This window comes from Odontesthes bonariensis, chromosome 22 (assembly GCF_027942865.1).
Source record: "Odontesthes bonariensis isolate fOdoBon6 chromosome 22, fOdoBon6.hap1, whole genome shotgun sequence".
In the NCBI taxonomy this organism is placed as follows: Eukaryota; Metazoa; Chordata; class Actinopteri; order Atheriniformes; family Atherinopsidae; genus Odontesthes; species Odontesthes bonariensis.
Genome location: NC_134527.1, coordinates 17,988,167 through 18,003,916, shown reverse-complemented (window position 1 = coordinate 18,003,916; position 15,750 = coordinate 17,988,167). Strand labels below are relative to the sequence as shown.

General features: G+C 38.7%; 1 protein-coding gene across 8 annotated transcripts in view; it reads left to right on the top strand.

Moving 5' to 3' along the window:
* The window catches only part of mapk10 (mitogen-activated protein kinase 10), a 43,429-nt gene that overhangs the window by 19,172 nt on the left and 8,507 nt on the right, over positions 1–15,750 (top strand). For all 8 annotated transcript variants that reach the window (XM_075456355.1, XM_075456353.1, XM_075456357.1 and 5 more), the window contains exons 4-10: positions 3,207–3,336; positions 3,828–3,886; positions 4,319–4,457; positions 6,002–6,167; positions 6,795–6,866; positions 12,872–13,054; positions 14,967–15,091. In XM_075456355.1, coding sequence (XP_075312470.1) covers positions 3,207–3,336; positions 3,828–3,886; positions 4,319–4,457; positions 6,002–6,167; positions 6,795–6,866; positions 12,872–13,054; positions 14,967–15,091 — 874 coding nt within the window. The remainder of the gene's footprint in view (positions 1–3,206; positions 3,337–3,827; positions 3,887–4,318; positions 4,458–6,001; positions 6,168–6,794; positions 6,867–12,871; positions 13,055–14,966; positions 15,092–15,750) is intronic.

The window sequence follows — 15,750 nt, the reverse complement described above, 5'->3', positions numbered from 1 at the left end:
TATAAGGGTCTCACTGGATGGGCCCTTGAATTAATTCTTAATCCAGATTGCAGAGATATTGTATTCATTGTAATTCACCTCACGTCTGCCTTGTCAAAATGCAGTGGAACGACTGCCAAGGCTCCACTTAAAGGAATGCATCTTACAGTCTCTGTCAAGCGAGCAAACAGACCTATAAGTCATATACATGTTAATGTTGTGTCACTGCGGTAGATATATCTCTCAGAAAGCCTCACTCGGATGATCCAACTTGACACGTTTCATTCCAGCGTGTTGTCTATATTGTATGAAAACCCACTGGCTCTCAACACCCCTGCCCTCTACTTGCCCTCCTTCATTGTCCTTCCTGTGCTTCCCATGCCTTCAGTTCCTCTATCTTTCTGTTTCAAAGCGATTTATTGCAGTAAAAAAGGAGCTTGAGCAAGCTGTGGCTGCTAATGCTGGGATTGTGCCCATTTGAGGGATATTGTTTAGATGGATGGCAGGGAAAGCAAATCTAATTGAACCTTGCTCGGCTGCGTGCTGCTTGACTGTGCCCACAGCTGTCATCTGGTTTCATATGGTGGTGGAATTACCAAAGCAAAGTCACATAAAATCCCAGCGACTGATATAAAATCCTACTCATCTTTGAGATTAAGCACGGAAGTAGTTTCACTGAGATGCCACTAAATGCAACAGAATCCAACAAGACTGTGATAAGTGCATTTATGTAAGCTCGGAGAATGGTTTCTGTCAGAGTATGACATGGCATCTCGAAAAGCACTGTTTGTCATCTTCAGCATCACCCCCACATAATCACACTCACATAAACATCTTTCTGACTCAGTTTTAAATGACACCACAACAGCTAACAACAAAAAGGCAATTCAGAAAAAGAAAAGCAAAGAGATCCAAAAGCTTATCAGAGCTTGAGTCAGAAAACCCACCTGCCCTTCTTATGCAATCAGTAGACTTGTCCCAGTAGCTATGTGCTAATGAGGGTAAACACATTTTGCTTGTTTCAGTTAAGACTTATTCTGCCAATGTTGTGGCTCACGAGCATCCCAATCTGTGTGCATCTCTGACTCCTGTGCTTGGTCAGGATGAGCTCTCACAAGCATCTTAGGAGGGATGAAAGCTTTAAGTAGTTTTGCTGGTCATGACATCATCTTTCACTCAGCTAGAAAAATGATGACTGGCTCAACTCCCCATTGGATAAATGCTTTTATCAAGCCTCCGCTGTTTCCATGGCCACATATCATCCCTGGCCTGCAGTCTCCGCAGAGACATGATGGACCACAGCACATTCATCCTGCCATCCGCAGTAGGTCTACATACAGATGGAACTCAGTGTATACCATCTTGGGAGGAGAGTTTATCAGAAAAGCCACACAGTATGATATGGCATTTTTATGGCTGCTTTTTCTGTGTTGCTGTTCTTTGAAAGCTCACATAAAGCAGTGCACAGGGCTTATATCCTAGAGGTTCTCTGTGGTTGGAATTGTGTTGAGCCAGCAAAGCAATCAGTCGGCTCTACTAGCCAACAAAATGGTTTGAGCAACTTTATGGAAAGAGATATGACTCACATTACCTGGAATTTATTAGGTTGGGCCATTTGTTTTTTTTTAATAAAACGGCAATGTCTTTATTTATTTTTTGGAGCCAGGTAATTTTACAAAATATGTGACATCGCAAATTTGTGGGGAAAAGTTTGGGGAAAACATTTGAGTAGAATATGTTTTGTTCTTTTTGCTGAACTATTTGTCTTCTTTTTTTAAGAGAAAGTGGTGAAGCAACACAATTGTAAACATGTCACTGTCACAGCTTTCCTTAAAAGTGTTGCTGGCATCAGATTCAAAAGGAGTATATATTCGAAAGAAGCAGTTTTGACTTTAGTTTTTTTTCTCAACTGAATGTAGGTTTTAAAGGAGACACATTGCCCTTTTATTACAATTTGTTGCAATTTCCTGAGGTTTTTCTGAAATGTTGTGATTTGCTTGGCCAAAATAACACAGGGAGACAGTACTACAGCTCCCTTTTCAACAATGAATTTACAGCTCTTTTGATGGCAACTGGTTTTAGGGAGTCGAGTGGGCCATTAGATCCCGCTCCTCTCTTCTGCAGGGTCTGCCTCTTTTAAGACCCGTCCTACAATTTAACGTACCATACAAACGGAAATTACACACAGTAACCCTTGAAGCACATTATTAAAGTATAATTGAGCAAACAGTACTGACCCTGAGAGATTACATTAGCACACACAGCAAACTAAGCTCGGACTACCAAACACCAAACTGATATAAAACTACATAAATTGCAGTTTTATTCTTCAATACCTACATTTCCCTTGTCTGTAGTTAGACCACAAACAGTTTAAAATGATCCCTCTTTTAGATACAGGTGAGTTGAGAATTGAACTGGCCCAGATTCTGCACCACAGAATCTCACGGCCAGCTGGCAGGCTTACTCCTGGCAAAAAGCAAGAGTAAAAGACTTCCAACTATCCACTGTACCTGTACAGCGAATGCAGCATGATTTGAAGTTGTGGATGTCAATCCCCTACAAATCTAAACGGCTCATGGAACATATTTTCAAATCTGCAAGGCCCCAAGCAAACTTACAGGGTTGTGTTTTGTCAGAAACTTTGAGTTGGTAGTGACTTCATACAACCAAATAAATGCTTTCAAGCACAGAAAAAGATGTGTTTTTTGCATGATATTCTGTGTCCCTTTTAGATGATTTACAGAGAATTACATTCAGATTTTTTTTGACAACTGTTTTTAAGTGGGCAGCATTCGATTCATTTTAATTATGTTTAAAAATCTGTTGCCATGGTCACTGTAAATGTGAAGTCACTGAAAAGTGAAAGTTTTCATTAGAACTTGAAATGTGGAAAACTGGCAGCTCGATTCTGTCTAAAGATAAATACATCTTCTTACCAGCATTTCTGCAGCTTGCAAATGAACACATCTCATCCACGATAGCTTGTATTACTTTCACAGATAAAATGAAATGTTTTAGACAGTAATCTGCATCTGTTATCTTTTCTTTGATTAGTTGGTGATGTGGAAAATCTTTACTTTTATTTTGCTTTTGTGAGCAGTGACATTTACAATGGATTGTCACGGTGTCATGAAATCACACACACACACACACTCTCAGTCACAGACAACCATCCTGCGATGAATGCTAAAAGAATACTGATGATTGTGTATTTTTCTCTGCAGTGCGGGCTATGATGCTGTCCTCGACAGAAACGTAGCCATTAAGAAACTGAGCAGACCCTTCCAGAACCAGACCCATGCCAAGAGGGCATACCGGGAATTGGTCCTCATGAAATGCGTCAATCACAAAAATGTAAGTGTTTTATTGTTAAAAATATTATTATTGTTTGTCTGAGGGGCAGCAAAGGAAGGAAAGGAAAATCTGTCTGATGTAAAAATGAACTCACCCCCAATCTGTGTCTATATCTGGCACTCATTATGTCCCTCCACAACAAAATGCAGACAAGCCCCAGCAATGGTGTGACCGTGCTAAATTCAAAGCCGTCAGAGTTGTACCAAACTGGCAGGAGAGGGAAACAGAAAGCTCTTCGAGGCATGGGTGTAATCACCACTGCCGCAGTTTGTGCTCTTCTGTCTTTCTTTATCCTCTCGTCCACATTTTTCCTCCTCTCTTTTGTTCCACTTCACTTCTTTGGATCACTCTTTCTCTCACTCAGCAACGTCCTTTATCAGTGTCATTGCCAGGTTACATCTAAATGCCCCTGTATTCCCTTGCTTTCACTGCGTTTGTGTTTTTTTTTAATCACAGTATGTTGATCCTCTACGTGCTCTTTTCTCTTTCAGATAATCAGTTTATTAAATGTCTTCACACCACAGAAATCATTAGAGGAATTCCAAGATGTGTAAGTAAAGTAAAACCTTTGCACTATTTAAATTAAATAAAAAATGTTCACATATCTCTTGTAACAGGCAAGAAATGTACTTGTTTTTGTTTCAGCTGTACAATAGATTCCAGAGAAAAGAAGGGAACTTATTTTATCATTCATTGTGCACCTTCATTTGTGCGAACACAGCCACTGAAGTGTAGTCGGTGAAAGTACTCTAGGTGTTATCTGAAGCTGCCTGGAGTATCATGTTGTCATACTGAATGATAAATGAGGTGGCTCACTTTAAGGATACCTCTCTGCTGAGGAATTCATGCGTCCATTTGTTCAGAAATGTTAGAAACGCTGCTGGTAGTAAACAGCTAAGTCATCAAATGTCAAACAACTCACCCTTTAGTCATCCGACACTTCTGCCTACCACTAATGCATGAATAAATGTTCTTTTCTCAGGTACCTAGTGATGGAGCTTATGGATGCCAACTTGTGTCAGGTGATTCAGATGGAGCTGGACCATGAGAGAATGTCCTATCTGCTCTACCAGATGCTGTGTGGTATCAAACATCTGCACTCGGCTGGCATAATCCACAGGGTATGACTGAATTTGGTCACTAGTGAGACAGTGATCTGAGAGATCGTGTCCTTTTTAATGCACATACTGGTAGAGCAGGACACGTACAACAGGAAGGGGGATGTTTGGTACACAGTATGCGTTACTGCAATCAACTGAAGAACACCCAGCCTTGATTAACAAACCAATGCAGGAAAATGTCCCAGATAAAAAGGGTAGACATTTGTAACATCGCCATGAAACTTCCCCAGTTGATTAATTACATTGAGATGATCATTTAATGATTTCTGATGATTCATTCATCATCCTTCATTAATTACTAAGTTTTTCAAAAATGTAATCTGTAAATATCGAAATAAGTCAGCATCTTGCTCAAATTGCAAACATTTCAGAACAGAAATTTTAGCATTAGATGAAATCATTCAAAAGTCTTTATGCATCTGTTGACGTATTAGAGTTTGAAGTTTGAAGTCAGAAAATTCTGTTAACAGCACAACAAAAAAGGTAAACAGGCAGATACCATTTTTGCCATATTTTGAGAATAGGGAATGTAATTGAAATCAGGTTAAAAAAAAAAACATGAACAATCTCCACTTTAAAAAACAAGACAAACCCAGAACAAGCTAAATAGAAAATGAACAAACAAAGAAAAAAAAGAAAATAGTCTGATCTATGTAAATGAGTAGAGATTTCCAGGTCAGTATAAAAATGACTAGAAGAGCCTTTAGAAATGCCATACATGTACAATGTATAACAAAGTACAGGTGAAACTTTGAACTATTACACATCACAATGAAATATCCCCATTTAGATACTTACATTCAACAATAACCTTTGGTGTTCTAGTTTTTTTTAAATAAAATTGTATGTTTAGATATTCAAGTGAGGCATTATCTGATTAAATATTAGATTAATATTAATTATACATCAATTTGTATGAAAGTCTTAATAAACAACATTTGGTAAAATAAGTACTTTAGCGTATACTTTGAATACTTTGTTTTCACCAGTCTGCAATAGGATGTATTACAATACATCAAAAAAGGCAAAAGGCAAAAGCTTAAAATCTCAAAATGTAGTGCATGAAAACACAGTTTTTGTCTATATTGTCCTGCGCAAATCCACACTGGTTTCACTTTTCAGACCCGGAGGTCACATCTGTCTATGGCAGAGACATTATTGCAGTTTTTACCTGTGTTAAACAAACAAGTTCTAACATCTAATTTGAGTTTTTGTTTTTTTTCCCAGTTGGTTTCCTCTTGTTTCCACTCTTTGTGCTCCCTTTGTGTACTGGCTGTAGATGTATTGTACATCATGTAGAGAGGCAAAAAGTAATATTGATCTTCCGGTCTAACTTTCTGCCAGAAAGAAAATAAGCAAAGACCCCAAAGATGATTAACTGTTCCTCTAATTGGAAAGTTTGAATATTGGGCTGCCTTATAATTTACTGACCTGCATCCATTCATCACTGTTCATTATTTTTAACTGAACTAAATGGCAACCACTGAAAATCTATATATATATAAAAAAATGTCTAAATTGCATATTTTCTTCCCCCTTTCCAGGATCTCAAACCAAGCAATATAGTGGTGAAATCAGATTGCACCCTGAAGATCCTGGACTTTGGTCTGGCCAGGACTGCAGGCACCAGTTTCATGATGACCCCGTATGTGGTGACGCGATACTACAGAGCCCCGGAGGTCATCCTGGGAATGGGATACAAAGAGAATGGTGAGAATGACTCCTAACTGTTTGCAAAATCACATTCACATACCTCTAAACTGTTTGTCTCTGAAAGCTGTGTGTATTTTTAGGGTCCAAACTCTTCCCTGTACTAGAATTTGCAGTGGGAGAGACAGCATCAGCCTCTGACTCTCAATCTTGTTTACTGTTTACGATCAGGAAAAAAAAAAAAGAAAAAAAAAGAGGACGTAATTAACAACCTCATCAGCAGCTCTTGTTGAAGTGCACTTGGGCTAGCAAGAAATTAAGTGTTGAAGGGTTGAGTCACTGATAAAAAGCCCCCAGAGCATCAAGACAGGTGACTGAATGCCAGCTTTGCTAAGACTCATTAGCCAGAGTCCTCTCATGAATGGCAGCCTGTGGGCCTAAAGGCTTTGAATTTCCTGCAGCTTCTTACAGTAGTTCTTCTGAAGGCTCTGCTTTTATCTATCTCTGTTTTTTCTGAAGCTCTCGGTCTATATATGCATTTCATATGTAACCTGCCTTTTTAATAGCTATTTCTCTGTTACTGAATAACAGCTAATCTCTGATGCTCACTGTGGATTACACTAACCTTTGCTTTCCCCTCTTTTCTTTTGCTCCCTCCCCGTCTCACCCTCACCTCTATGCGTGCAGTGGATATTTGGTCGGTGGGGTGCATTATGGGAGAAATGGTGCGCCACAAAATCCTTTTCCCTGGTCGGGACTGTATCCTTGTTAACACACAGAAACATTACTGATGGTAACCTTATTAGCTTGTTTAATCTCTGCTCAAAATTATCAGTGAAAACATTCTTTGCTTTAAATTATAACCATAAATGTTGAGCTTGATGACAAGTTTAAATAGATAAATAAAGAGATAAATGAAGAGGTAAAATATATATATATATATATGTATATATATATACATATATATATATATATATATGTACATATTAGATGGTATTTTGACAAATTTCTGGTTAAGTTTTGTCATTTTAAATTTTCTTACAGTCACACTTTGTTTGGCAGGCAGGCCTGATGTTTGCTGTATGTTACAGAGGTGAACTAAACAACTCCCACATCTGGCTGACTTTATAACTCAATGCCAACATATCTTCTCTTAACACTTTTCATATGACCTTAGTTACGCCCAGATTTCTTTTCAGTCTTATGTATTCTGGGATGAGGGATTTCTAAGGGGGGGGGTGCTTCTATCATGTGTGTTCTCTTGCAGTCATGATGTGTAATTGTAGTAAATTACTATCAGTAGTTTGGATAAACTGCCCATTGTGCTATTATTTTCCCAAAAGTGTTAACATATGAAGTGCAGCTCGCTACCTGAGAGCTTCTAAACCTGTGATTCATAGCATTCAGTTATTACTCTTGAGCATCTTTACAGTAATGACGGTTTAGTCAACGCTATTAGTTAGTATAAGTATGATTAAACGGTTGGCCTATAAGCATGCTAGCATTAGAAAAAAAAAGAAAAGGAAACAAATCTATGATAGAGAAATGTAGAAATATACGAAAAGGTTCAGTCACATACATCGAAGTGCACTCCTTTAAACAATTGGCGCATTTCTAAGTTGACAAGAAGAGTGTGCCCTCTTATGAGCAATCAAAAACAAAAACATATGAGAGACTATATAGAAAATTTAGCCCACAACACAGAGCAACAAAAGTAAAAACACCTGTGACCACTGGCACACAAGCTAGAAAACCTGTGATCAATGAGACACTGAATACACCTGTGATTTTCAATGGGCCTAACTGCATGTCAGCATCAAGTCACCACATGGAAAACAAGCAGTCATTGTAGGTTTTTAAAAAGATGGAAACGGATACGGGAAAAATGGTGACCTACTAGAAATCACATGAAATCAGGAGGCATTGAACAAACCATAGTACCACTAATCGGAGGAAAAGTGTCTGTTTCTCCACACTAGGCACATTGGGGAATATATGAATTTGTGACAGCATGAAGGATGCTGCATGAAAACAACCTCGATGGATGCCTTCCAAAAAAAAAAAAAAAAGCTTTGCATCTTCCTCAGCATATAATTCCATGATTAAAAAAAACATGACAAGATAAATTATGGTAATTCATTTTGTTTAGCTGAGTGCAAGGTCAGTTTTTTCCAACTCAAATGGGGTGGTTGGCATGAACCTGGACATGACCAGAGCAGTGAATGCATGTGAGCTATTGAACTGTGTTACAAGTACCTCCTTTGAAGGGGGCAACATTGATTTGATAGTTTCCCCACATAATGTTTATGAGCCAATGATGATGCTAAAAGATAATAAGCCACGGATAGGTTTTTAGTTCATGGTTCTTGCCCGACTATTTTATCTGTTTATCTGTGAAGTTAAAGCTGGAAAAATAAATAGCAGAGATAATTCTCAGCCTGTAGCTTTAGTCAGTATTTTTGTTTTGGTTGGTGATACCATCGTCAACCAACTGATGTACGCAGACGATGTAGTGATTTTATTGTCTATATAGTGGTGCCTGTCAACGGTTATTGAATATTTCTCAATAGGGCTCAGACTTTGACATCTATCATAATGCAAAGAAGAATAATCATCCTTTCCGAGATTAAATACCTAGGAGGTAATATAACATTATATAACTGATGACCTGGCCAGCTAATAACACGTTTAAAGACAGCGTCGTCTATTGTATGCACAAGCTAATATACTGACATGTAAGTTTAGTATGTGCTCTGTACCAGTGAGGACTATATTTTTTAGACCATATAGTACCCCCATGTATACTGGCCATTTGTGGCGGTGCAACAGAAAGAGCGACATGCAGAAACTCAATGTAGCATCTAATGACAGAGTGAGGCTACAGCTTCAGGTGCCACAATGAAGCAGTGCAAGCCAAATGTTTGTTAGTGTTGGCATACCTACCTGTAGATGCTGTCTCGCGCATCTATCTGTAGATGCTGTCTCTCATTGTACAGAGTATGTGAAGGGTATTGGACTCTACCCGCATAATTTCAACAATGACAAACCCTGCAATAAGCTCAGTCAGGTTCTACTCTAGAATGTTCTTTTCTTTTCTTTTTCTTTTGTTCTCAATGTTTGCTGTGGACCTGTGTGTAAAATATTAGAGTAAAGTGAAGTGTAGTCCTGCAAAAAGTGTTGCTGAGGTAAGACTTTACATACAAATAACCTATTTTTCAGCTTAGAAATAATAGTTGCTCTAAGGTGTCAAATTTTGACATTTAAATGTTATACCACAAAGGTTTTCTCACTTCTGTTGCATACTTAATATACTGAAGAGGGGTATGAATAAGGGTATAGTCTATATTCAACTAAATGTCAACTTACTGTCAACATGCCCTTATTGTGTATGCAGACTGATAGTATGCTGCCCTAGATTTGAATTCTTGTCCAAAGCTAATTAAAAACACGTGAAAAAGTCACACTGTTACTTCAGTGATGAATATGGGAATTGTAGTTTGAGTGTTTGAGTGTATCCAGTATATCCCAACAGATGCAATGTGTATTGCTAAAAACCTTATGTGAATGTATTTTCATGGCTTCTTCTAGATTTGTTTTTTCCGTCATAACAAATAGGCTTAAAGTTCAGCGCCACAGACAGGGTATAAAGCCAGCTTAGGCTGCAAAAAAGCGTGTATACCCAAAAGTTTCTGTGTGCAGAGCCAGTGCGAAACCTTTCAAATTTACAACACCAAAATCTGTCAGTGTAAAATGTGCACTGCTAATTCATGAATGGCTCATTTCTCTGTTGGAACCCCACACAAATCATTTCCATTTTTGCCTCGCTCCATAGCGTAACTAACATTCAGAAAACTAATGTATTTATAGTTGCTGGAAGAAAAAAAAAGCAAGCAGAAAGGAAACCATGCTCCACACAGCAGCAGCATACAGTGACTATAGACACAATAACTAAGAACCATTACATGTGTTGCTTTACTGCAGCCTTCCTCTGTGCCCACCACAGTATTTGACAGCAAACAGAGATTAATGACAATCGATGCATGCACAGCAGGGGACTTCACATGTGGGTGGATGCATGGAGCATGGAAGACCCCTAAGTTATAGGTGTTTTTTTTTTTTTTGGTCTTTATATAGTATTTGTTGTCAGTAAGAAAAATGACCAGCCTGATCCTTTAAAGTGCCAATTTGTAAGTAGTTTAGAGCATTGGCATTGGCAGAGAGAAACACCAGTGTGTGTGCAGGTGTCTTTGGGGGAATGCTCACTGCAGCCCTGAACATGCAGCCTCTGAAAGATTAATGCTCTGGACAACTAGAAAACCCTGCAATGAGCTCAGCAACATCTCTCTCCTTCTCTCTCTGCCCTCACTGAAATTTCCATCATCTAATACTCCATCCTTTCTTACCCTTAAGTGTAGCCATTCTCACTTTTGTAAATCTTTTGCTCGTATATCAGTGCTGATTGGGTGCCTTGTTGTTGGTTATCGTAATTTACCTCATAGAATTATAGACCTGATGTATTGACCTGGCTAAAGTTATCTATACCTTCCCGAATTTCTGACAAATGATGATCTGGAATAGCAATGTCTCCGCACCGACAGGTCACGGTGCTGTAGGCCACAGGGCGAGTGCTTGTTTGATGATGGATTTATGTTACAAAACACCTCTTATTCAGACATGCACACTATTCCAAGGTGCCGACATCAGATTAAAACCTGCTGCAAACCAACAGTAGCACTCCTGTTAAATGAAATGTCTTTAGTTCATTAAGTTAGTGTTAACGTAGGATTCTATTTCTGACATAACTACCAGCAGTGGTGTATATTGATTGGATCAAGTAAAAGTATTTATTGTAGATGTTGACAAGGCATTTCAGGAAGCTCAGGAGCAGTTTCATCTGAGGTACAGCATAACTCCCTTTAATGAGAATATTTGACATGGGCAACGTAGCAATGCAGCAAACAGAAGTGAAGAGGGAAAACTCCATATAATATGATATGATGTATTATGAAATAAGCATAAGATATGTGCTTGAAATCCAATCACAAACCTGTGCAAGCTGCTTAAAGTTCAATGCTATGCCATTACAAGCTATCTAAGGAATGAGGATCTCAAGGTAAACCATATAAATCATTTTAGAGGAGTGAAAAAGGAGGACAGTTCTTACATTATGATACTCCAGAAGTCAAGCTTAAAACAAAATTTAGCAACGAATAAGAAACAAATGAACACTACCTGAGGAAATAAGAGTAGAACTTAGAAACTTCTCAATGTAGAACTTTAAAACTGCTTTGACTTACATTTTTACACATTGTATTAAATTTCAATGTGAATGCAATGTGGAAGAGGTGACTCCTGATGTAATGACAGCGAGTCATCGCTACAATCAACTGTCTTTGACTTCATAGAGCTTCATTAGTGTTTCACTCCATTGCTTACTTGTCTGATCCTCATAACGTTGTTTTCAGTGGCAGCAGGAAGCTGTTTTAAGCAGAAATGTGGACTCAACTAACTTTAAGCAGCTTGCACAGCACCGATCAGCAGACATACATCTAGAGACTAGCCAACATTTAGCAGTTCTTGGACATAATGTTCTTTCATCGTGGCCAGAAACATGACAACATGTGTGTTTGTGCATGTGCCTATATGTGTTTGTGTGTGTGATCCCAGTGGACATGTGGTCAGTTGGCTGCATCTTTGGAGAGGTGATAAGAGGAACTGTGCTGTTCTCAGGGACTGACCGTATCCTTCCAACCCTCTGCCACCTCCTCATTCTGTTTCATATTTAAACTCTGGTGCATTATGTCGAGAAGGCATTTCAAAATGTGAAGAGCTCCAAACACAATGGAGCATTGTGCTTCTTGGCACTGACGCGGTGAGGAAAAACACCTCAAGTTGTCTGATTGAATCCAACCTCTTGCTGAAGAGCCTTGGATAAGAGCCTAAGTGGATGAAAAATGAGCCTCTCTGAGCACTGAGTTGATCATAGGCAATTTGCAGGGGAGACTAAATAGAGGTGGAAGCAAGAGGTGTTCCAACAAAATGAAGGAATATAGGGGTCTCTGGTGGCCCTGGCAGTGAACTGCCTCAACTGGCGCCCTGTGCGAGAACATGTAGGGGAACGGGGTTATTTGCAGTGCTTAAGCAGAAAGGTGGGTCATTTTGCTATCCACAGAAAACAGCAATAAAATTGGGCATACCCCACAATTTTTGCAAAACATAGTTAGCTCCGTGCACACTGTATACTGGATGTCTCAGTCAAACAAAACTCATATTCTCATTAGCAGGGTCATCATCAACTCTGCCCTTCTATGAACCCATTTGCTGCTTTTAAGAGAAGTCCAACAATGGCTTCATACAAAGGAAAAGTTATATTTACGAGTGAATTGCAAAAAAAAAAAAAAAACACTTGTTTTTATAGACAATTTCATCAGAGACTTTCTGATATCATTGGGTTTTCCAGTTGTAACGGGTGCTTACTTTACGATGGAGTGTGGAACATGTGGTTTTGTTTCTTTTTCATCTTGGAAATGTAACCTTTTACATTTCTCAAATGTTATATGTCATCCTGTAATGAATTATTTTGCTTTATTTTATTCGTATGGAAACCATGACTATTAGTCCAAGTTTTATTAGGCGGTGTCAAAAATGAAACACAAAATGAATTGAGTAACATTGTACAGTAGTAGTGGGCTCTGAGGCATACAGGCTGACAGGATGCCACATATTCCAGGTGTGTTTCTCTTAACCTTGCCCTGCCACATCAGACATTGACCAGTGGAACAAGGTGATTGAGCAGCTGGGCACACCCTTACCTGAGTTCATGAAGAAGCTCCAGCCCACAGTGAGAAACTACGTTGAGAACCGGCCAAAATACGCAGGCCTCACCTTTCCCAAGCTCTTCCCTGACTGCCTTTTCCCCGCTGACTCTGAGCACAACAAACTCAAAGGTGAGAAACCTGTGGTATTACATAACAAAGTCATACATGTGCTGTATTTTATCAAACTGCAGTGAAATACTTATAAGAACCTTTTTGTTTTCCCTTTAGTGGTACTCAGTCTTTGTATCCCTTTGTTTGCTGTTTTTCTTTTCTTTTCTTTTTTTGGCTCATCTACATGGTGTGGGATTATGTGGTGGGGTATCTCATTATAGTAAACTATAGAATCACTTCACTGCTAAAATGGGACATAATACAGTTCAAATATAATTAAGTGTTTTGTCACTCATATTACACAACTGAGCAACAAGAAGGCATAGTCAGACCTGAATGCTGAAACACTGATATGATCTCTCTTTTATTTTATTCTACATCTTTGATCTGCCTTATTAGTCTGAAATATGTGAACCCCACTCTGAAAGCTAAATTCACTCCACTGCTGTTGCAGAATATTGCCTGAATATGTGCCTAACGCATCGTCCTTTTCTACTGTCCCAGTTTGGATGTGAAGAAATGAAAAAAAATGAAAAAAATCTTTTCTGTTAATGTGTTCCTACAACAAAGCTCTCAACTGATAAAATCCTCGTGATTCGTTGTTGTGTTCAAGCTGAGCACTGCTGGAGTGGGGATGTTAAAGGAAATGCACCCAGAGACAGAGTGGGAAGGTGTGAGAGCCAGTTGAAGTGCTCCTCTTTGTTTTCTACTGTTTCAGGCAGGAACTGAGTCAGACAAGAGGAAAACATATTTTATTTTTAACTGTTGGAGGAGAAAAAGACAGAAACTGCTGTAGGAGAGTAGGGAGTACAGGATAGGTAGAAAAACTTCAATTATTTTAGAGACATAGAGGAGTAATGTTATATATTTGCCATTTTTTTTTGTATTTGACAAAACACACTGACAGGCTGCACTCAGCTCATTTGCATTCCACCTTTCTCAGTTGAGTTTCTTACGTTTTTAGTTGCTGTGGAGCTACAGTATTTATAGTGAAGGTCAGCGTGGGTAGGAGAGGAGTGGTGTGTGGTTTCAACTCAATTTCAGATCAGTCCAAGATGGCCTGAAGAGAGATATTCCAACTGAAAGTCTGGTGACTGCGTTTTTATTTGCTGATTTCAAATGTTTAAAATAATACTGTGCTTTTTACTCATTAAACTACCGTTAGAAATATGCCTGTGGCAGCAGATAATTTAGTCCAAGCTGACACAGTTGCCTGAAAAATCTTTTATTGAGGACATCAAAATGTAGATATCAAGGTGGTTAATGAAGTTTTTGCAGATGTATTCATCAATATTTGTCAGCATCAGTTAATCTACATGTCTGTTACTGAAAAAATGTCCCTTTTCAGTTAAAATGATCTCGTCCCACATCTTGTTTTGTCCAATCAACAGTTAAAAATCTGAAGGGAAAAAGGTTTAAAGCCTGCAAGGTTTTATATTAACAGTGTATTAAGGCAGTGAGAAATGCATAGTGATAGAGATATTTAGGAGCAAAATCTGAAGTTTAGGGAACAAAGTTGTAACTGGCACTGCTTACAGCATTTAGCTGGATATTACGGAGAAAAATTAATCAAATGTGGGCACACATGAGTTGTTATGTACTGTGTTTTCACTCACAATACAAAGTCTTATACCAGAACTTTAACTTATTACACTTGAAGTATAAGATGTAAAACTTTTTACTTCTTATTACATGACTATATATATCATAGGTTTTCTCCCCTGTGTATTTATATGAGATATACTGTTTCTTAGTTTTCAGCCATGTTTGGTTTAATTATCACCTTTAATCCCTGCCATTTCTCCTTGTCTCCTCCGTCTTAATGGTTGTGCCTCAGTTTTTCCTTTTGCATATCAGTGACATAAAATGATATATTCTTTTCATATGAAATCAACTGGATGTCATCGTTTTGGTGTCTTTCAATCCGCAGCAAGCCAAGCCAGAGACCTCCTGTCTAAGATGCTGATCATCGACCCTGCTAAGCGGATATCAGTGGACGAGGCCTTACAGCACCCCTACATCAACGTGTGGTACGATCCAGCTGAGGTGGAGGCGGTGAGTAGGCGGCACTGTGTATCAACTACTAGCCCAAGCTCAGTCCTGTCCTCCTGCTTGACTGTTTAGCACTGAGTCTCACTCTGCATATAAAGATGATGACTCCCACATCATTTTATTTTTCTTATTACAAAAACTCGAATAACAAAATGCTGCATTTATGAGGGTGTTTGAGATCTTTGTTCCCATCTCATTTGCATTCTTCTTTCACTTATAGTTTTATTTTTTAGTTCAAAGCTAAACTATATTTGAATTTAGTGAAGTAACCTAACGTTTTTGTATATTAGTGCATTGTTCTGTCTTGTAGAGTCAGAGTGGTGGTTGTTTCTGGTTTGTTTGGTGAAGTCTAATGTCTTCACCTAGGCCTCATTAGAATGAGGTGACACCAAGATTGGGAAAAAGCCATCTGCAGCTTGACGTAGTTGTACGGATACCACTTGCAGCCACACACTATTGAGTGCATGACCAGTTGATGGATTCCAGTGTAACTTCTGCTGTGTGAAACACTGCAACCAGCAGGTTTTTGATAGCATTTGTAATTCGTACTACAGTAATTTTGAGCAGATTTCATGACTTTGCACTTGTCGAGTTGTCTGGTTTTTCGTGGTTTTAATGATGTGGTATGTATAACATGGCTGTGAATGGCATTTCAACAAATT